At 55.9% G+C, this 20,566-nt stretch overlaps 2 protein-coding genes across 2 annotated transcripts in view; both read left to right on the forward strand.

The window, feature by feature from the left end:
* The window catches only part of ENTREP2 (endosomal transmembrane epsin interactor 2), a 46,184-nt gene extending 28,366 nt beyond the window's left edge, over window positions 1-17,818 (forward strand). Inside the window, exons 3-10 of the mRNA XM_028137185.2 lie at window positions 7,560-7,670; window positions 11,914-12,048; window positions 12,724-12,831; window positions 14,051-14,211; window positions 14,936-15,071; window positions 15,770-15,845; window positions 16,174-16,383; window positions 17,062-17,818. Coding sequence (XP_027992986.2) covers window positions 7,560-7,670; window positions 11,914-12,048; window positions 12,724-12,831; window positions 14,051-14,211; window positions 14,936-15,071; window positions 15,770-15,845; window positions 16,174-16,383; window positions 17,062-17,339 — 1,215 coding nt within the window. The 3' untranslated portion in view covers window positions 17,340-17,818. The remainder of the gene's footprint in view (window positions 1-7,559; window positions 7,671-11,913; window positions 12,049-12,723; window positions 12,832-14,050; window positions 14,212-14,935; window positions 15,072-15,769; window positions 15,846-16,173; window positions 16,384-17,061) is intronic.
* Window positions 3,068-4,346, forward strand: NSMCE3 (NSE3 homolog, SMC5-SMC6 complex component). The gene has a single exon (XM_008160157.3). It carries the CDS (start codon window positions 3,165-3,167, stop codon window positions 4,152-4,154), a length of 990 nt encoding a protein of 329 aa, XP_008158379.2. The 5' UTR covers window positions 3,068-3,164; the 3' UTR covers window positions 4,155-4,346.
* Window positions 17,819-20,566: the final 2,748 nt, after the last annotated feature.

Here is a 20,566-nt window from a genome sequence, read left to right on the forward strand (position 1 = left end):
ATTCAGATCACATTGAATTTCCTGAAAATTTGCATGTGGGTAACTGCTATGGCATGCTGTACCTCTGATGTTAAAATTGACAAAAATATATTTCATCTCCTGAAGCAAGAAAATAAACATTGAAGTTCACTTTTAAAAGAAAATAACTTTCCATGGCCAGTGTTGCCCAGTGGTTGAGCATCAACCTAGGAACCAGGAGGTCACGGTTTGATTCCCGGTCGGGGCACATGCCTGGGTTGCAGGCTCGATCCCCATTAGTGGCCATGTGGGAGGCAACCAATTGATGTGGCTCTCTCACATCTGTGTTTGTCTCTCTCTCCTCCCCTCCCTTCTACTCTCTTAAAAAAATCAATGGGAAAATACCTCCAGTGAGGATTAACTAAAAACAAACACAAAAACCTGTTATCTTTTCTCACCCGTTTGAGTATGACAATCTGCTGCCTGGGTAAAGATGCCATTGATGGACACTGATGATTTTCACAGTCACAGGGGGTAGCTTAACCTGTGGTGCTGCTTGGTAATTTAAGTGAACACCTTAGCAAGAAAAAATAACACACACACAAAAGAAAAGAAAACGCTGAAATATCAGTTCAGTTGTTGGCAGTGGCTTTCATCTTATTTCCCATTTCTCTGTCTCTTGGTTGCTGAGTATTTTTTTAACTCGGGGTACAGCTGATCTCTCTGGGGGAGTTTTTCGCAGAATTCTCAGCTGCAGGAGGTTTCTTTGGGACTTGACCTAACTTTAATTTGCAAGGACATAGAAGCAGATGAATTTTCTCATTGTAAAAACAAAATGAATGCCTCGATGATGTATTTGCTTTTTGTAGCAGGCTTCTGTCAGTAGGATTGATGCTTGAGGGTATTTTGTTAGATCTTGTGTGGCACGGAAAGTTATTACTCAGAGTTTACCCGATTTCAGCTGGCAAACTTGCATCAGAACAGGGAATATCATTTTGTGTTTAATATTGCAGTTCTAGTGCCATTATCAGATTGCATTTTCATGCTGAATTACAAAAATTTTATGTCACTAACACTTAATGATATTTGTAATAAGATGGTGTTTAGATGCTATTCTTCAAATAATGTGTTTTGAATTGCTTTCCTTTGAATATATTTGCACTAAAGAGGAACTGAGTTTAATTTGGTTCTTTAAAGAGTTTACCCATTTCCTGGGTAGTTTTAAAAAAACAAACAGGTAGCCCTGGCTGGTTTGGCCCAGTGGATAGAGTGTGGGCCTGCAGACTGGGGAGTCCTGGGTTCGATTCTGGCCAGGGGCACATGCCCGGGTTGCGGGTTCGATCCCCAGTGGGGGACATGCAGGAGGCAGATGATCAATGGTTCTCTCATCATTGATGTTTCTATCTCTCTCTCCCTCTCCTTCCTTTCTGAAATCAATAAAGATATATTTAAAAAACAACAACAAAAAACAACAACAGGTAAATTCGCCCAGCTGGTGTGGCTCAGTGGTTGAGCATGGACCTATGAACCAGGAGGTCAGGGTTCTATTCCCGGTCAGGGCACATGCCCTGGGTTGTGGGCTCGGTCCCCAGTAAGGGAGGGTGCAGGAGGCAGTTTCTTCTTTGCAAATCAATAGGAAAGGAGCACATTTGCTAAGATCCATAGAAGTAATGGCAGAAGATTTCAGATAGACCGAGTTAATGAAATGACTCATGGTGGCTATTAGAGCTGATACACACACACACACACACACACACACACACACACACACAGTGTACACACCATAGACTGAGAGAGATGATACCCTTGGGTTCTCTGTTCTTTCTCATCAAACCCTCAGGCTGATATAGTAAGAATTAAATTTAAGAGATTCACATTATCGAAATTCTTGATCAGTGATGCCCAAAATTAAGTGGTAATCTCTTGAGAGAGTGCGTTTGTTTGTAGCGCCTTCTTACTCATTTCTGCTAAAATGGTGGTTGTTAACGAGACCAGGTGCTTTCCAAAAGATGAACTAGCTTGCCCCAGCAAAAACACTTCACTGAAACGAAACGTGCTTTATGGGTGGTTTGGTCGTAGTTGTCTAACTGACGGAGTTTGATGCAAAAATATCAGTGCTGGCACAGTGAAAGGATGAGGCAAGCCTGCCCTTACCACGCCTTCCTTCTTCATAGACTCTCGGGGCCCTGGAGAAGGTGACTGGTGGGACATGGTTAGGAGGCCTTAAACTCGAGCCAGGGGAGGGGGTGGCGAAGGCAAAGCCGGCGGGCGTCCTCTGGGGCCGTGGTTCATTCCCGCCCAGGTTTGCTAGAAGCGAACCCACTCACTCAAGGTGCAGGCTCTTGCCTTCCTGTCCACCTTCTGTTTCTCCCACGTTCATTGAGTTCCCTCCATCTAAAAACATTCCCAACCTTGACTCTTGATATTTGCTTTTTTATAAAACATAAATTTATTTGTTTGTTAATCCTCACGGGAGGATGTTTTTTCCCAATGATTTTTAGAGATGGGGCGGGGGGAGATGTGAGAGAGCGACATGGATTGGTTGCCTCCCGCACGGACCCCACTGGGAGCAGGGAGCAAACCTGCGACCCTCAGGTGCGCCGGCAGATGCGCTAACTACTGACCCACACTGGTCAGGGCTATTGATTTTCTTTTTAGAGAGAGGGGAGGGGGAAAAAAGAGAGAAATATCGATGAGAGAGACCATCGATTGGCTGCCTCCTGCACACCCCTCACCAGGGATCGAGCCCGCAACCCGGGCATGTGCCCTGACCGGGAATCGAACCCGCGACCTCTTGCTTCTTGGGACAAGGCTCAGCCACGGGCGTGACACTGACTGTCTGTATCGCTGTCCCGGGCCAGAACCGAGCCGCACCCTCGTGGAGGAGTTGGGGCTCCGGGGCTCTCCTTGCAGGGTTGGGTAAGGACGACCCTTTCAGTCTTTCCCAATCACCAGTGCGGTAACCTGCGCGCCTGCCGGCATCTGAGGACTCACGCATTGCGTCGCCTTCGTGACGCAATGCGCGCAGCCTCCACCGACGCACCGCGCAGTGTCTGTGACGCAATACGCACGCCCCCTGGCCCCGCCCAGATGCCCGGCGCGCCGATTTACCCACAATTCCCACTGCGCGCGCCGCTCTCCAGTCGCCGCTTCCCGTACCGCACGGCTGAAGTTCCCGCCGGGGCCGGGCTCCCGCCGCCGGGGACATGCTGCCGAAGCCGCGGAGCCGGGGCCGCCCCAGCTCCCAGGCCGACAGGGACTCGGGCCGCGGCGGAGACAGCCGGGCCCCGAGAAGTGCTGTCGCCGAGGAGGCCCCGAGCACCTCCCGCGGGGGGGGCGGCTCGCAGGACCCCCGCCGCTCCTCGTCGCAGGGCGGCCGCCGGGCCGACGCTCCCCTGGCCGTGGGGCCCAGGTCCCAGAAGCAGCTGGAGCTGAAGGTGGCCGAGCTGGTGCAGTTCCTGCTGATTAAAGACCAGAGGAAGATCCCCATCAAGCGCACCGACATCGTGAAGCACGTCCTGGGCGACTACAAGGACATGTTCCCCGACCTCCTGCACCGCGCCGCCGAGCGCCTGCAGTACGTGTTCGGGTACCGGCTGGTGGAGCTGGAGCCCAAGAGCAACACCTACATCCTCATCAACAGCCTGGAGCCCGTGGAGGAGGACGCCGAGCTGCGGGGCGACCAGGGCACGCCCACCACCGGCCTGCTCATGATCGTCCTGGGGCTCATCTTCATGAAGGGCAACACCGTCAAGGAGACGGAGGTCTGGGACTTCCTGCGTCGCCTCGGGGTGTACCCCACCAAGAAGCATCTGATCTTCGGCGACCCGAAGAAGCTCATCACCGAGGACTTTGTGCGGCAGCGGTACCTGGAGTACCGGCGGATCCCGCACACGGACCCCGTGGACTATGAGTTGCAGTGGGGCCCGCGAACCCACCTGGAAACGAGCAAGATGAAAGTCCTGAAGTTTGTGGCCAAAGTCCACAATCAGGACCCCAAGGACTGGCCGGCCCAGTACTGCGAGGCCCTGGCGGAGGAGGAGGACAGGGCCCGACCGCAGACCAGCGCCCCATCTCAGACCAGCGCCCGATCTCAGACCAGCGCCCCATCTCAGAGCAGCGCCCGATCTCAGACCAGCGCCCCATCTCAGACCAGCGCCCGACCTCAGACCAGTGCCCCAGCCCCCTCCTCTTGAAGTCATAGGTTCCGGGGGACTCCTGGGGACGAGGGTCAAAGGCACAGGCCTGAGAGGGGTGTCAATGGGGCAGAGGGCCTATTTCTGTAAAGCTGAAATGTGTGTAGCTTTAGGATGTGTTTGCAAACTTTTGTTCTTTTACTGTTATAAAGTATTTGGTTCCAAGTTTTCATTTATAAAAATATGAGAGGATTTATTTTGTTTTAGTGTCTGTATTTTGTGTGTGTGTGTGTATATAAATTTGGCTAGCTTTATAAAACTAATTGGAAAAGTTTGTACTGTGATTTGGAACAAAGAACATCAGTCATTTGTGTTGGTGCCAAGTCAGTATAAGTGGCTGTTATATGGCCTCCAAACTGCCCCAGTTTGTAAGGAAAAATAAAAGCCTTTATAAATTAAAAATAAGAATATTGCTGATATCCTCTTTTTTTGCCTCAGCACAGCTATTTTATGTTTTCTACGTATAAGAAAATTGTATTTCCTCAGCAACTTTTTTGCATTCGTGATTATTATTTAGCTCTGTAGCTTACGATTTAGCTTTTTTCCTTCCCTCGTTATAATAAATACTTTATCTTTGAAGCAGTTAAGCATTGTGCATTTTTTAAGTCGTGATTAAAGTCCTGAGAAATTTCGTGACTCAGAACCAACGTTTTTTTTAAAAGGACAGTTTTTGCTACATATTACAGTAAATAGTGTTTTGTAGAAGTTGCTTTACGTCCAGATGTGCGTGTGCACATGGCATCATGACGTGAAATACATTTCTCTTACAGTGACAGGTCACAGAAAAGGCAGTAAACCCTTTAGTGATGAACTGCACCTGCTTGGGGAGCAGACGCCCTGGCTTCAGATTCAGGCTCCACCTGACCACGTATATTCAGGCAGGTTTCTTTACTTGCTTACAGCCGTTACCTCACCTGTCAGATGGGCTGCTGCCGCCGATATGGTGGTAATGTGACAATTAGATGTGGAAGTATCTGTCAGGTTCTTGGCACCATGCCTGGGGTTTAGTACTTTGTTCCTTACATTTTTAAAAAATATGTTTTTTATTTCCTTTGGTCTGGAGCAGTTAAAAAATTATTTTTAAGGTTTCCTTTCATTATCGGTTTCCTTTCACTATCTTGCTCGAAGTCATTCCTAGAATTTGAATAACTGGTTCGAAAGTTATGGCAATATTCTAGTCTATGGTTTTATGAAAAAAAACATAATTCTTGGTATACGGTGAGTATAGCCCATATAAAATAGTAAAAGCAGGGAAATTAGATGTTAAGATTGCCCCTGGCTATTGTAGGATAGGGAAAAGGGCATAGGTTCTGAGGTGGCCAAACTGAATTATGGCTCATGTTTTGTCAGCATGGTGATTTGGGGTAGGTTTTCAGCTCTCTGAGTCTCAATTTATCTGCAAAAAGGGGAAAATAGTAACTATAATTATAGGGGTTTTCCCCCCCTAATCCTCACCTGCGGATATTTTTCCATTGAGTTTTAGAGAGAGTGAAAGGGAGAGAGAGTGAGAGAAACATCGATGTGAGAGACATGGCTTGGCTCACACACATGCTGACCAGGGCCCGGGATCAAGCCTGCAACCGAAGTACATGCCCTTCACTGGAATCGAACCCGGGACCCTTCAGTCCACAGGCTGGTGCTCTATCCACTGAGCCAAACCGGCCAGGCTGTAGTTTCTTGTGTGGATTAAATGAACCTGAAGAAAAGAGCTCGTGGTCTCCACTCTCCCGCCGTAGCTTCTGCAAAATGCTGCTCACGGAGGCTCAGCAAGGAACTTTCAGGGGTGAATAGAATTGTTTTGGGGGAAGAAACTGCAAATTAATCATGAAAACAGTTAAAAAAGGGAACTGGATCAACCCTCCCCTGGAAGTATCTACAAGAGTCTGGTGGGCAGGTGGGGGCACGGAGGAATGGGGTGGGCTCCTGGTTCCCTTCTGTTGGAGGGAATCGCATTGATTTCATCGGTGGAATGTAGTTGGCCCTGCAGACCTTCCTCCTGGTTTGCATTTTCTTTCCGGCGGAGCATCCTGCCCACTGGCCGCGTCCCTTCCCCTCCGGTGTGTTCTCACACTGCATTTTCCTCCTTATGGGGAAAACGGTCATAACCCAGCCCATTATCAGTTCTGTCTGAGGCACATCCCCCCCCACCCCGCCTGCCCCCCACTTTTCTCATAGAGATGTTAACAATTTACCATCAGCGAATTGCCAGGTGGTTTCAGTTTTAAAACAGAAAGCAGTACCGACCAGATCTTTCCTTCTCACCCTTCCCAGAGGGGTCGGAAGTCAGTGGGTCTCGTGCCGTTGCAGGGTTCAGAGCTGTGAAGTACAGAGACACGAGCATTATGCGGTGGTGTCTGGCGAGCTTTTCCACCTGAAGACTTGGCGTTAGATTGTAGCCCTGTGCGACTTGCTGCTTCATTGGACTTTGGTTTTGAGATTTTGCCAGTTAGATCTGATTCATCACTTTATTGTTCTTCCATCTGGGGGAATAAGTTTGTTTATCCATTCCCTAACGCTTACGTTTTTTTCCAGTTTTTTGCTATTTGCAGGCCGTAGACATGGTGCTTCCTTAGGCATGTGTGGGAGACTTGTGTATGGTTCCACTGCCAACATTTCAGAGCTCCTTGGTGCCGATCCTCTCTCCTGCGCCTGCCCCAGCCAGGTGGACATACCTCTGTGCCTGCAGGGAGGTCCCAATGCGGAGTCCTTACTTTATTCGACAATGTATCGATCCCCTCCCATGTACAGAGCACACGGCCTGCCATTTTCCTGGGTCTAAAAGCTAATTCTCTTTTTTAATTGAAAAATGAGAACAAAATTGTTTTGATGCACTCACCATACACACACACACACACACACACACACACATTCACTTAAAATCGACTTACCAAATTGATTTCTAAAGTCGGGAGAGAAAAATCAATGTAACAAATTATAAAATATAATAAATATGATCGTTACTAAAGAGATTCATCCTGTAACAGCACTCACTGTGATCCCTAGGAATATTCCGGTGAGGATTGAAAAAAATAACAATAAGTAGAAGAAAGGTCTTCTAAGAAATAAACTTCCTTCATTTGATTTTCTTTAGTGACCAGTTGTTATTTTTGAGGCTCTGGAAAGCTATTTTGAGACTGTCTGTTGTATAGTATTTTCAAGTTTAGCCTCCTCAACACTGTAGCAGGTATTTCCAATAAGTCATGGTACGGCCCATGGCTTTTCAGAGCGTACCTTTTCTGTTTGATGTGAGGGAAGCCGCGCTTGCAGTTCTGAGAAACAAGACTTTTCCTTTAAAACACGCCACGCGTGTAACGACGGGAGCGACGGGAAGCTCTTCGGCAGCCAAATCGTCTTCGCTGCGCGCCTCTCCGGGTGAGTCACCAGCTCTGTGCGGGTCTCTTGCAGGTCACCTTTTTCATGCTGCTGTCCGCCGTGTGCGTGATGCTGAACTTGGCCGGCTCCATCCTCTCCTGCCAGAACGCTCAGCTCGTCCGCGCCCTGGGAGCCTGCCAGCTGGTGAGCACAGACCCGCCCGCCTTCCCTGAGGGGTGGCTGCAGGGGGTCACTGTAAGACAGCTGTGTCACCTCCCGCCTTTCTTCGGATATTTCACGGCTGTCTAAGGCGGTGGTCGGCAAACTGCGGCTCGCAAGCCACATGCGGCTCTTTGGCCCCTTGAGTGTGGCTCTTCCACAAAATACCACGGCCCGGGCGAGTCTATTTTGAAGAAGTGGCATTAGAAGAAGTTTAAATTTTAAAAATTTGACTCTCAAAAGAAATTTCAATCATTGTACTGTTGATATTTGGCTCTGTTGACTAATAAGTTTGCCAACCACTGGGCTAAGGAATTGAGTTTAAGGTGGTTCGTTTCTCCAAATTCTCCCAGACGAACGCGTGTACCACTCTGTAAATCAGTTACTAATAGAATATTCCTACGGATCACAGTGAGTGCTGTTTCAGAATGAATCTCTTTAGTAACGATCATATTTTAGCATTTGTTGCATTGATTTTTCTCTCCTGAATTTTTAAAAATCAATTTGGTAAGCTGATTTTAAGTGACTGTGTGTGTGTGTGTGTGTGTGTGTGTGTGTGTGTGTGTGTGTGGTGAGTGCATCAAAACAACGTGGTTCTCATTTTTCAATTAAAAAAGAGAATTAGCTTTTAGATCCAGGAAAATGGCAGGCCGTGTGCTCTGTACATGGGAGGGGACCAGTAAGGTGCTTGTTGCACGGAGTGAGGACTGCATAGCATGATTTAGTTGCAGGAGCAGTGATACACGCATGTGGCTGGGGCAGAAAGGGAAGTATGTCCAGTCACACTGAGTAAGTGTGTGGTGGAACGTCTAATAGGACCTTGGCTGCTGGGTATGGGGGCATTAGCATTGGTTTCTTTTTTAAATATATTTTTATTGATTTCAGAGGGGAGAGGGAGAGGGAGAGAGAGAGAAACATCCATGATGAGAGAGAATCGTGGATCGGCCGGCAATGCCCCACACTGGGGATCGAGCCGGCAACCCGAGCGTGTGCCCTGACCTGGAATCGAACAATGACTGCCTGGTTCATGGGTTGAGGCTCAACCACTGAGCCATCCCAGGCAGCTGACAGCACTTTAGACCAGAACAAAGTCATTTGGCCACAGCTTGGTGACAGGGAGACCACGTGGCAGCCCAGGCCTTCACCCCACTATTGTCTGTGTCCGTGGGTTATGCATATTTTGTTCATTAGATTCCGCATGTGAGTGAGATCATGTGATTCTGTCTTCCTCTGATTGGCTTATTACGCTTAGCATAACACTCCCCAGGTCCCTCCATGCTGTCTCAAAGGGGCAGGGATCCCTGCTTTCACTGCTGCATAGTGTTCCCTGGTGTAAATGTCCCACAGCATGTGTGTTTTTAAATATATTTTTATTAATTTCAGGGAAGAAGGAAGAGGGAGAGAAAGACAGAAACATCAACGATGAGAGAGAATCACGGATCGGCTGCCTCCTGCACGGCCCCCCACTGGGGATCGAGCCCGCAACCTGGGCATGTGCCCTTGACTGGAATCGAACCTGAGACCCTTGAGTCCGCAGGCTGACGCTCTATCCACTGAGCCACACCGGCCAGGGCGTCCCACAGCGTTTTTATCCACTCGTCTGCTGATAGGCACTGGGCTCTTTCCAGATGTTGGTCATTGTAACTAGCGCCGCTATGAACACGGGGTGCATATGTTCTCTCATGTTCGTGTTTCTGGTTTTTAAGGATATATTCCTAGAACGGCTCGCTGGGTCAAACAGCAGTTCCATTGTTAATTTTTTTAAGGAAGTCCACGCTGCTCTCCACAGTGGCTGCCCCAGTCTGCGTTCCCACCAGCAGTGCACGAGGGTTCCCTTTCCTCCGCATCCTCGCCAGCACTTGTTGTTTGTAGGTTTGGTGACGGCAGCCACTCTGACAGGTGTGAGGCGATACCTCCTTGTTTCAGTTTGCATCTCTCTAATGATCAGTGACTTTAAGCATTTTTCATCTGTCTCTTGGCCGTCTGTATGTCCACTTTGGAGAAGTGTCTAGTTAGGTCCTTTGCCCATTTTCTTAAGTTGGATTGTTTGTCTTCCTTTGGTTAGGTTGCGTGAGTTCTTTATATATTCTGGAAATTAACCTCTTATCCTTGGCAAATATATCCTCCCATACAGTGGGCTCCCTTTTCATTCTTAAAAAAAATAATAATAATTTACTATTTTCATGATCTTGAGGTTATTTACATCTACTGTACCTTATGTGGAAATGCAGTACTGTGTTTTAAAATGTACTTTAAAACTGGTCGTCTCCCAAGTGTTCTGTGAGTGGACGATTCCCCAGCAGGTTACCCTTGGGGATTGGCTTTCTTCCCTCGGGGTGATTCACAGCTTCATCCGGTGTGGCCACCAGGCTGTCCCTCTCCACGGGGTAGTGTCCGTGGTCTGTAGATGGGACCGTCGTGGGCCATTCCCTGTGAGGGCCATCTCTGCTCCCTCGGGTTTGGCCATCGTGCGGAAGGCGGGGGGAACGTCCACGTGTAGACTTGGGACCAGCCTCTTTGGGCCGAAGGCTGTCGTCGGGTTTTTCCTGAGGCTTGTGGCTGCATTGAGTGCCTGCACTCCAGCCTCAAAATGGAAAGCGTCCGGTAACCAAGGCAACACCAATGATGTAGCCACAGCCCTCGGAAGAGCCCCACAGTAACCAGGGCAACCTGACTGAGCTTCGTCCTGGTGGAGCATCAGTTACGAGAGGACACGCCGTAGGCGGCAGGTTCGGGAAGGTCGGGCTTGAAAGATGCAGGAAAACGTGGCTGAGCGTCCGCAGCCCCCTTTGAGGCGTGTCTGTCGTCGTCTGGTCTCCTTCACAGCTCCCGGGATTGCCAGAAGGTGTAGCTTTTTAAAAAATACATGTTTTTGGCCTGGCCACATGGCTCCGTGGTTGAGCATTGACCTATGAACCAGGGAGGTCACAGTTTGATTCCAGGTGGGGGCATGTGCCCAGGTTGCTGGCTCAATCCCCAGTGTGTGTGTGGGTGTGTGTGGGGGGGGGGGGGGGTTTAGCTTATCAGTGATTCCCTCTCCTCATTGATGTTTCTGTCTCTCTTTCCCGCCTGGGCTGGTGTGGCTTAGTGTGCTGGGCATTACCTCCGGCACCAAGAGGCTGCTGGTTGGATTCCCGGCCAGGGCACAGGCCCAGGTTGCAGGCTGGATCCCCAGTAGGGGGCGCGCAGGAGGCAGCCAATCGATGTTCCGGTCTCACGTGGATGTTTCTCTGTCTCCCTTCCTCTCTCTCTAAAAATCAATGAAAATACTAAGAAAATAACACCAACAACAAACCACATTTGCACTCTGAATGTTGACCCCCCTTAACCTCATCTGCTGTGCACCCCGACCCCAGGACCCCTCCGCTCAGAGAGGTTCTGTGGCTTGTCCCAGGTCACCCCGTGGGCGACGGTCACCCCATAAGAGAGTGGGTCCGATTTTGTCCCTCGTGCTTTGGTTTCTCTGTGTCTTGGCTGGTTCATTGCCCTCAGGGACGGCTGTCCACTGGGTATCCCCGAGATTCGCAGGCTGCCCGCGGGGGCACCCCCTCTTTCTGTTGAATCAGCCCTTCCCACTCCTGGCCAGGCGGACAGACCAGCTCAGGGCTCCAGAGATTCATGGGAAACGGCAGCACCTTCATCTGCAGAGCTCGGCTTCGTCCCGTGGCCCGACCCCCAGGGCCGCTCCGGCAATAAACCCGTCGGCCCCGCACGCCGGGATGTCGGGGTCAGGGAGCTCATCGGGAGGTTCCTGGGATTTCCTGAGAATTAATCAGCCCTTCAGTGAGACACGGAAGATGTATGTCCACGTCTGTCCCTGTGTCGCTGAGGGGGGATTGGACGCCCAGCCTCCCTGCCTTGTCCCCGAGGACGCTGTGCGGCCGCTTACGTTGACCAGTGACTCCCAGGCCCAGACAGGACCACATGCAGTCATTCTTCTCGCGGTTTCTAAAACGTCTTCAAGTGGTTGCAGCCCACTTTAAAAATAAGTAAATATTTGTGATTGCAGAGAGGAAAGGAGCGGGAGGGAGAGAAACATCAATTTGAAGCCATTCCTCCCCATGTTCTCCATGGCTTTTGCCAACAAAATAAAAGAAACATTTTTGACTTCATGACTGAGACTAAACGGGATGTTTGAACTGAGGCGTGTGCGTGTGCGTGCGGCTGCGGTGTGCCCGCCAGGCTGCGTGCTTGTGGCGAGCTGTGCCCGTGTCCCCTGTCCCGTCAGATTAAGTTTGACAGCGTGGAGGTGTGCATCTGCTGTGAGGCGCAGCACCCGGCGGCCGGCTGCAGCAACCTCGGGGAGACGCTGAAGCTGAACCCGCTGCGGGAGGACTGCAACGCCGTGCGGCTGACCCTCAAGGTGACGCCCCGGAGCCGGCCCGCGTCCCGTCCGAGCACACGGCGTTTCGCGCGGTCTCATCCATGTGTGCGTGCTCTCGGTGCGCGTCCCCCGCGGTCAGTTAGGTCCAGAGGGACTCTCTCGGGGACTCATCTCCGAGGGTCACAGATTTCCACTGGAGGTGCCGTTTCTCCTCGGTTCCCGTTCTTACCTCCTCCCTTTCCTGCCCGGGCGGATGTGAAGAGGGTGGGAGGGGGTGGAGGTCTGGACGAACTGCGATTCCTGCTTCCCTAACGTGTTTGCTGTCCCGCCGTCAGGGAACAGATGGCTGCTGACTTTCCCTTTTTTAAAAATATATATTTCTATTGATGTCAGAGAGGAAGGGAGAGGGAGAGAGATAGAAACATCCACGATGAGAGAGAATCATGGACGGCTGCCTCCTGCACGCCCCCACACTGGTGATCCAGCCCCCAACGCCCTGACTGGGAATCGAACCAGCAACCTCTTGGTTCATAGATCGACGCTCAGCCATGAGCCACACCAGCCAGGCAAGGCCAGTGTTGACTGTGAAAATAAAAAGTCTCAGTACAAAGCGTCCGTGAGGTGGAGGCGGTTGGCAGGCTGGTGCTGGACTGGGAGGCGTGCTCAGGGCTGCCCGGCTGCCCCGGGCGCTGACCTCCGCGTCTCCCCTCGCAGGACCTGCTCTTCAGCGTGTGCGCCCTCAACGTCCTCTCCACCATCGTGTGCGCCCTGGCCACCGCCATGTGCTGCATGCAGATGGTCTCCACCGACATCCTGCACCTGGTGAGTGGCCCCCGGCCCCTCCTCCGGGCGGGGGGGAGGGACACCGACGGACGGGCGTGGGAGAGTGGACATCTGGCTTCCCGCCAGCAGCCCCGGGGACAGCATGGCCTGACGTCCCTGGTGCGTGCAGATCCGTGGAGGTCAGTGCGTGCCGCCCTCGGGACGAGAGAGGACTTGTACTGTGGTGCCATCGGCGTGTTCGCTTCCGTGCTGTTGGGTGGACAGAGCCCTGCCCCTCGGGGTGCTCCTGTGGGGCCACAGCCTCTAGTCCAGGCCGCCCCTGGGCCCGCCCTCCAGGCCCGGCGCCGCCTCAGGCTCCGCGTTCCCTGAGCTCACAGGAGGGCTGCTCAGAAGGTGCATTCTTCTCAGATGAAGAAACTGCTCACCTGTGCCCTTTAGATTTTTTAAAAAGTTATGTTTCCATTGATTTCAGAGAGGAAGGGAGAGGGAGAGAGCGAGAGGAACATCAATGGTGAGAGAGAATCATGGATCGGCTGCCTCCTACACACCCCACACTGGGGATGGAGCCTGCAACCCGGGCCTGTGCCCTGACCGGGAATTGTGACCTGCTGGTTCCTAGGTCGATGCTCAGCCGCTGGGCCACACCGGCCGGGCTCTAGTCAGATGCTTTGCAGAGGAGGACCCTTGCAGGAAGGGCTCTGTGTAACGAGGGCCACTGTGCCTGGTCTCAGTGCTAGGAAGGGGTCAGCCCAGCCCCACTCAAGGCCACCAGCACCTTCACCTCCCCAGTTCACCCAGGCCTGGTCCAGCCGCCACTGTGGCCGGCTCTCCTGGGACCCACAGGGACCTTCATGAGGCCTGGGTTCAACAGAAATGCGTCTGGGTGGCAGGTGCTGCGTACCTATCAGACAGAGCAGGGCTGGTGGGCCTCTGAGGAATGAAAAGCTGGTTACTGCCTTGCTGGTGTGCTCAGTGGTTAGAGCATCGGCCCACACACCAAAGGGTGGTGGGGTCGTCCCCCAGTCCCGGTGAGTATGTGTGTGGGAGGCAACCAGTTGATGTGGCTCACCTTCTCCCTCCCTTCCTCTCTCTCTAACAATCAATTTTAAAAATAAAAAAATAAATGTAATAGAAGGTGTGTTTACCGGCAAGGCCCAACAGTTTTAAGTGACGTAAGTCCCAAACCAAAGCTCGTGTAGTGAGCTCACCTACACCCAGGCCACCCAGCTGTCCCTCACTGTGCCCCTCTCTTTTCCAGTTCCTCCCACACAGGGCGCATCCCACCAGCCCTGCCTGCGTGACCCCGCACGGCACCATCCTCCACCAGACGCTGGACTTCGATGAGTTCGTCCCCCCGCTGCCGCCTCCCCCCTACTACCCTCCCGAGTACACCTGCACGCCCACGGCCGAGGCCCACAGGTGGGTGCGGCCGCCGATGCCTCGGGGACGGGCTGACGCAGGGGCGATGGGGACGATCGGGCAGATACACGGGCAGAGGCCGCGCCCATCTTCAGCGGAGAAGCTGGGGGGTGGGGGGGACAGGCCATGAGAGCAGGTTGGTCAGAACAGACAGAGCGTGGGCAGCGGAGGGAAGGGACTCAGAGCGAGAGGGTTCTCTGGGGCTCTCTCCAGGGACACGGAACCAAACCCAGGAAACCGAGCCACTGGTGATAATAGCCATCGATAGGACTTGGGATTGCTGGTTAAAGATGAGTTAGCTGTGGGATCATTTTAATTTTAATTTTTTAAAATATTTTCTCAGAAAGGAAAAGAGAGGGAGAGATAGGAACATCAGTGATGAGAGAGAATCATGGATCGGCTGCCTCCTGCACGCCCCCTGCTGGGGATCGAGCCTGCAACCCGGGCATGTGCCCTGACCGGGAATCAAACCTCAACCTCCTGGTTCCTAGGTCGACGCTCAACCACCGAGCCATGCCGGCCGGGCTTCCACTTTAATGGACAGAGCCATTGAGTGTATTGACAGTGGTGTTATCTTTCCAGAAAACTAAAGCTAACACTGCCGAGCGAATTAGGCTTTTACTTCACCAACACGATGAGTGTCCGACCAGGGAAGCCGACAGGCGAAATGTCAGCCTTTGGGGGTTCCTCCCCAGGGGGTGACAGGCGGTGTTCGCCTCCGCAGGGGCCTCCACCTGGACTTGGCTCCCGCTCCGTTCGGCACCTTGTACAGCGTGGCCATCAACAGCCCCGGCCTGCTCTACCCCGCGGAGCTGCCCCCGCCCTACGAGGCCGTGGTGGGCCCGGCCCCGCCCAGCCAGGTGAGACCCGGCCCGGGAAACCGGCTCCCCGCACGGGGCCTGCTGCCCGCGTGGGTCTCTGCCCGAGCCTTCAGCGAGCCGGTGGGACGTGGGTGTCACTAGCCCGTGGTGGGGGGCAGGCAGCAGGGCCCGAGGGCAGAACCTGGGCCCCAACCCTGGCATTGGCGCCTCTTCCCCTCGGCCCCCTCAGGCGTGTCTGAGCCTAACAGCTGTACTTTTCTCCCCCACTTCTACTGCCTGTATATAAATTTATGTATCTCTATTGATTTCAGGGAGAGGAAGGGAGAGAGAGAGAAGCATCAATGATGAGAGAGAAGCATCGATCAGCTGCCTCCTGCACACCCCACACTGGGGATGGAGCCCGCAACCCGGGCATGTGCCCTTGACCAGAATGGAACCCTGGACCCTTCAGTCCACAGGCTGATGCTCTGTCTACTGAGCCAAACCGGCTAGGGCGCCTTTATATATTTTTTAAATTTTTTTTATTGATTCAGAGAGGAAGGGAAAGGGAGGGAGGGAGAAACATCAAAAGTCACAGAGAAATGGCCTTGCGTTGGACCAGGGCGTCCTCCGCCTCACACCCCAGGACTTTCAGGGGGACGGGGGACATCAGTGCCCGCCGCACAGAATTTCCTACGAGAAGGTGGGCTCCGGGTCGCCCTCCTGACCGGCCCCTCGCTGCCTGTTTCTGGCTGCAGGTCCCGAGCACAGACCAGCAGGGGGCCCAGACCAGCTCCCGGGACCCCGACGCCTCTGCCGGCTTCTGCGCCCAAGGTAACCTCCCCCGTCGGATTGGAGATGAGATGTTTTTCCTTTTTTTTTAAAAAAAAAATGTTTTTATAAACTGATGGACAAAAAGATAGATACAGAGGCAGTAAAGCGTCAAACAGACTGTCAGATTACAGCGGGGAGGTTAGGGAGAGGTGGGGAGATAAGAGATCAACCGAAGGACTTGTATGCATGCTTATAAGCATCACCAATGGACGCGAGACACTGGGGGGTGAGGGCATGTATGGGAGTGGGTGGGGGGCAATGGTAAGGTATGTACACATATAATACCTTAATAAAAAAAACAATAAAAAAATGTTTTCACTGGTTTCAGAGAGCACCAGCCGCCCAGGCTCCCAGGGTGGCACTGCGCCAGGCCCCAGCCACCTGTCCCCCGATGGCCCCGCGGGGGCCCCGCCACCAGCCCGGCACCCCGGCCTCGCCTCCCCCGGGGACCCCAACGTGGGCACACGGACACCTCCGGGCCCTGGCCGCCTGGCCCGCTCCACCAGCGACCCCACCGCGTGCTCCTCCGGGGCTGCAGGTACGACCGCCCCGCCCACCTGCGGCCCCGCCCACCTGCGGCCCCGCCCACCTGCGGCCCCGCGTGCTGGGAACCCAGTGACACGTGGTCTGATGTTCGGGTCCCCAAGGGCGGTGGACAGTCTGAGGCCCCAGCTGTGCCGCCAGCAGGCCCGCTGCTCTGCCCGGGACAGGAGGCGGGAAGTCTGGGGTGATGAGAGCCTCCGGGCTGCTCACCAGCTCGGGCCGAGGTGCCGAGCGCCAGGCTTTGACCCTGAGCCTTTGGGGCTCCACCCGGGACTGGCCCGGGCTGTGCACTCCCCGCCAGCGTCCCGGGATCTTGTTGCCCAGATTCGGCCTCTGTCCTCCCCTCCTGGGGCCGCCCGCCGCACCGGCTGAGCGCTGATTCTAGCCGAGGGGACGGAGGGGGCCTCCGCCGGGGGCCCTTCTCCCCGGCCGCTTTGCTTGTGCCCGTCCACAGCCCCTCGGCCCCGGGAGGTGCAGCCCGCCAGGCCAGTGCCACCTTAGCGCGGAGCTGAGGGGCCAGGAGGGACCAGGAAGCAGGACATGCCCGCCGCCGACCCAGGACCCAGAGCTCCCAGCAGAACGCGGTCCCTGCGTGTGTCGGCCTTTCCGAGAGGCACGGGGTTTGGTTTGGTGCGGGCCGTTTTCACACGTCGTCTTTCCCCTTGACTTCCAGTCTCCCGGTCTCGCTCTGCCGTGGCTGCCTGCGCCCGCCGACACCAGCCGTCCCCACCCGGGCACCCCGACACCTGGGAACCGCAGCGGCGCCCGGAGCCCGAGGCCTCGCCTTCGGTCGCCAAACAGCGGCCGCGCTCCGTCGTGGACAGCAAGGCCCACGCGGGCCCCGGGGGCCTGGTGGCTAAGTTTCTGGGGCGCTCCAGCTGCCCCCTCGCCCCGGCAGAGCGCCCCGTGGAGGGGGCCGGCTTCAGCGCGGCCGTGCTGGACCAGGTGTGACCGCCCAGCTGTGGGCGCGGACACGGACAGGCTGGCGTCAGAGGGGCCTGCGGGAGCCGTGCTCGTGGGGGTGGCTGCTGGCCCCTCTCCCAGGGGGAGCCGGTCCATCGTATCCTTGGGGGACACACGGCCTGCCCAGCCCAGTCACACCGAGGAGGACCGTCCGTCTCGTGTCCCGTGGGAACCCTGGTCTTGTCAGGCACATGGGCTCGGACTGACCAGCGGCACAAGCAGCCGGGGGCAGGCGACTGCCGGGTAATGAGGACGCGAAGTACTTCCCGCCCGGATCCTCCCGGTCTGGTTCCCAGACGTGGACAGAGGTGGCCCGGAGGAGGAGGCTGCTTTCTCCTGACCTGGCCCCGCTGTGCCCGCGGGCTGAAGGGCACCGTGCCAATGTGCAAAGGGCAGGCGTGGCAGGGGCTTTGTGGGGAGCCCATCTCAGCCCTCCCCCCGCGGGGGCCTCGCCCCGGCGCGCTCTCCACTGTCTACCTGGTGCGAGTTCCACGGAGCCGACACTGTGACTGAATCCGTAACAGGAAGCCCTTGGGATGAGCCGCTGCTTCCCGCTTTTCTTGGATCTGCCCCCCCGCCCCCCACCCCTGGACTGGCCTCGAGGGTGGAGGTCTGGGGAGAGGCCCGGGGCCCCCGGATCCGTGTGTCTCCTGAGAAAGCAGATCTCTGCCGGCCCAGCCAGGCGGCGGCAGCCGTGTCGGCGTTGGGAGGACCCAGGTTGCCATTTCTTTGCAGAACACCCCCCGTGGGGTCTGCGGGAGCAGCCAGGCGGCTGGGCACCTCTGCAGCCACGGCAACACCCGGACCCACAGCGCAGCCACCAGCACCTGAACGGCCCTGCCCTGGACGAGGCCGCGAGAGCCCACGGGCCTGGCGTGGGGAGGACTGGACGGGCCCCCGCGGCTGCTCGGGGGCGCTCCCCTCTGCTCTGTGGTCACGGCGGCCGACGTGAGAAGGGGAGCCGGGTGTATAGGTCGGGGAAGGAGCCGTGTGATGGTCCGGGATCGACTGGCCGCTGCGCCCCGCCTCCGCGGACAGACAGGACCCCCCGGACACGGCAGGTGAGGGCGAGCACCTCGCGCAGACTGCACGGCGGGAAACCTCTGGGTTCTCTCCTTTAATTAAACGTACGGGTGGCTGACGTGGGTTCACGGGGCACGGTCGATGACGTGCTGTGTGCACAGGCTCACCAGCCGCCTCAGTCGGTGGGTGAAGAAAGCTGGGACTTATTTACGGGAAGGGGCTGGGGAGGGGACGTGGGAACGAAAGGGCTGCAAGCGCCGAGGCCGGACACGGGGTGGTGATCCCCCCTCACGTGCCCTCACCGGGGGACACCTGTCCCAGTGGGTCGGCCCGAGCTGGTGGCCTGGCGTGCGGCCGGAAGGCAGGTAAGCGCTCAGGGTTCTAGGAGTTTCCATTCCCTGTTCGACCTGGTGTCCCGGGGCACTTCCTGGTCCTTGCCCGCCTGTGGCGAGGAGCTTCCACGTGGCCGCGAAGGGCTGTCGCCCCGAAGCCCTAACAGGTAGGACCACACGGGCTCGGGTGGGCTTCCGCGCTACAAGGTCCGTCTGCGGCACCTTGCGCCCAGCACCCCGTCACACCTCCTCCCGTCACCGTGTGTTAGGACCCCCACCCCACCCCGCGCCTCTGGCAGCCACAGCAGCGGTTTGTGTCCCCGATTCTCACACCGGGGTGACAGCGGGCGGCTCAGAGCTGTGTCTCAGGTCCGCCATTTCCTCCGGCTCAGGCCGAGGGTTCCTTACGCCCGGTCCTCTAACGCGGGGCGCGGGTTGCCGTGTGCCGGCCACCGTGAATGCTGCTGCAGTGGACACGGTGCGTGTCTCTGAACGCAGGGTTTGGAGTTTGGGGGCGCACGCCCAGGGGCGGGGTTGTGGGTCGTGGGGGAGCTCTGATCTCAGTCTCTTAGGAAACGCCAGACCGCTTCCCCCGGTCGCTGCACCATCCACGTTCCCAGCAGCAGTGAGTGAGGGGCCCCCCTCCCACAGCCTCCCCCCCACTTGCTGCTGGTCCTGTTGAGAATGCCCCTCTGGCAGGGGGAGGGAGGTGGGAGCTCTGCAGCTTGGAGCTCATCTCCCCGGTTTCTGTGTCTGTTGGGAGGGCATTTTCCGGCCTCGGGCCCTTTCTGATGGGGTGCTGGCGTGGCGTCGGCCGAGGTATTTCTGTTTTGGAAACCAGCCCTTTGGCGGAGCTGCTGTTTGCGAGGAGCATCCCCATCTGGCCTCTGGGCCTCGGTGTCACTTCCTTGCTGTGCAGCTGTTCAGGGTGATGGGGTCCCAGTCACTCATTTCTGCCTTTCCTTCCTGGCCTCGGGGTCAGGTTCATAGAGGCTCCCTGTGACCGGTCCACGAGTTTGGTACCGTTTCCTTCTGTGGTTCTGGGTCTTACATGCGGGTCTTGGATTCGTGTTGCGTTAACGTGTGTACGTGGGGGGACACTAACCCCGTTTCATTCGTTTGCATGTGGTTTTCTCAGCTGAGGGCTTCGCAAGTCCCCAGCCAAGTTCCTGTGAGGGCTTTCCAAGGGGCCCCCGTCGAGCTCTGGAGGGGCCTTTACAGCGTCTCGGGGGTCGCGGGGTCACAGTGTCCCTGGGCCAGGCCCTGGGGGGCTGTCTGCAGTTGTGCGACCAGGGAATGAGGACCGCCCGCCCGGGGGGAGCTCGGGCTCCTGTGTGTGAAGTGCTGTTGGATTTGGATTTTGTGTATCATTGGGTGCCCTCCCCCCACACCTCACTGTCAGCCGTGGGTTTCCTCCCCAGGCGCCGTTCAGCCGCCCTGGGCCCCACGGGGAGGCCCCTTCCCTCCAGCTCCTCCCCCCCCCGAGGGTGTGGGCTCCCCGGCGGCCCCCTCACAGCCAAGGTGGGTCCCCTTGTTCAGGGTCCCCAGGCTGACAGGTGGGGCCTCCCCACGCCAGGTGACACGGACCGTGGCCCCGGAGAGAAGCCTGGGAGCCGGGACAGGCTGCAGGAGACCCAGGTGAGGAGACGCTGAGGGGGTCCGGCTCCGTTCCACACACGCGTGCACCCCTCCCGGGGGCCCAGGTGGCCTCTCCCCAGTCGGCAGCCTGTCTCCCCACTGGGAAGAGGGGGAGCCAGGTGGCCTGTCACCATCGCTGACCCTGCTTGCCCCCGGCCGACCTGGGCGGGGAGAGGCCCGGAGGGCCGCGGGGCGGCGTGCAGAGGTGCGTGCAGGTCCGGC

This window comes from Eptesicus fuscus, chromosome 25 (assembly GCF_027574615.1).
Source record: "Eptesicus fuscus isolate TK198812 chromosome 25, DD_ASM_mEF_20220401, whole genome shotgun sequence".
In the NCBI taxonomy this organism is placed as follows: domain Eukaryota; kingdom Metazoa; phylum Chordata; class Mammalia; order Chiroptera; family Vespertilionidae; genus Eptesicus; species Eptesicus fuscus.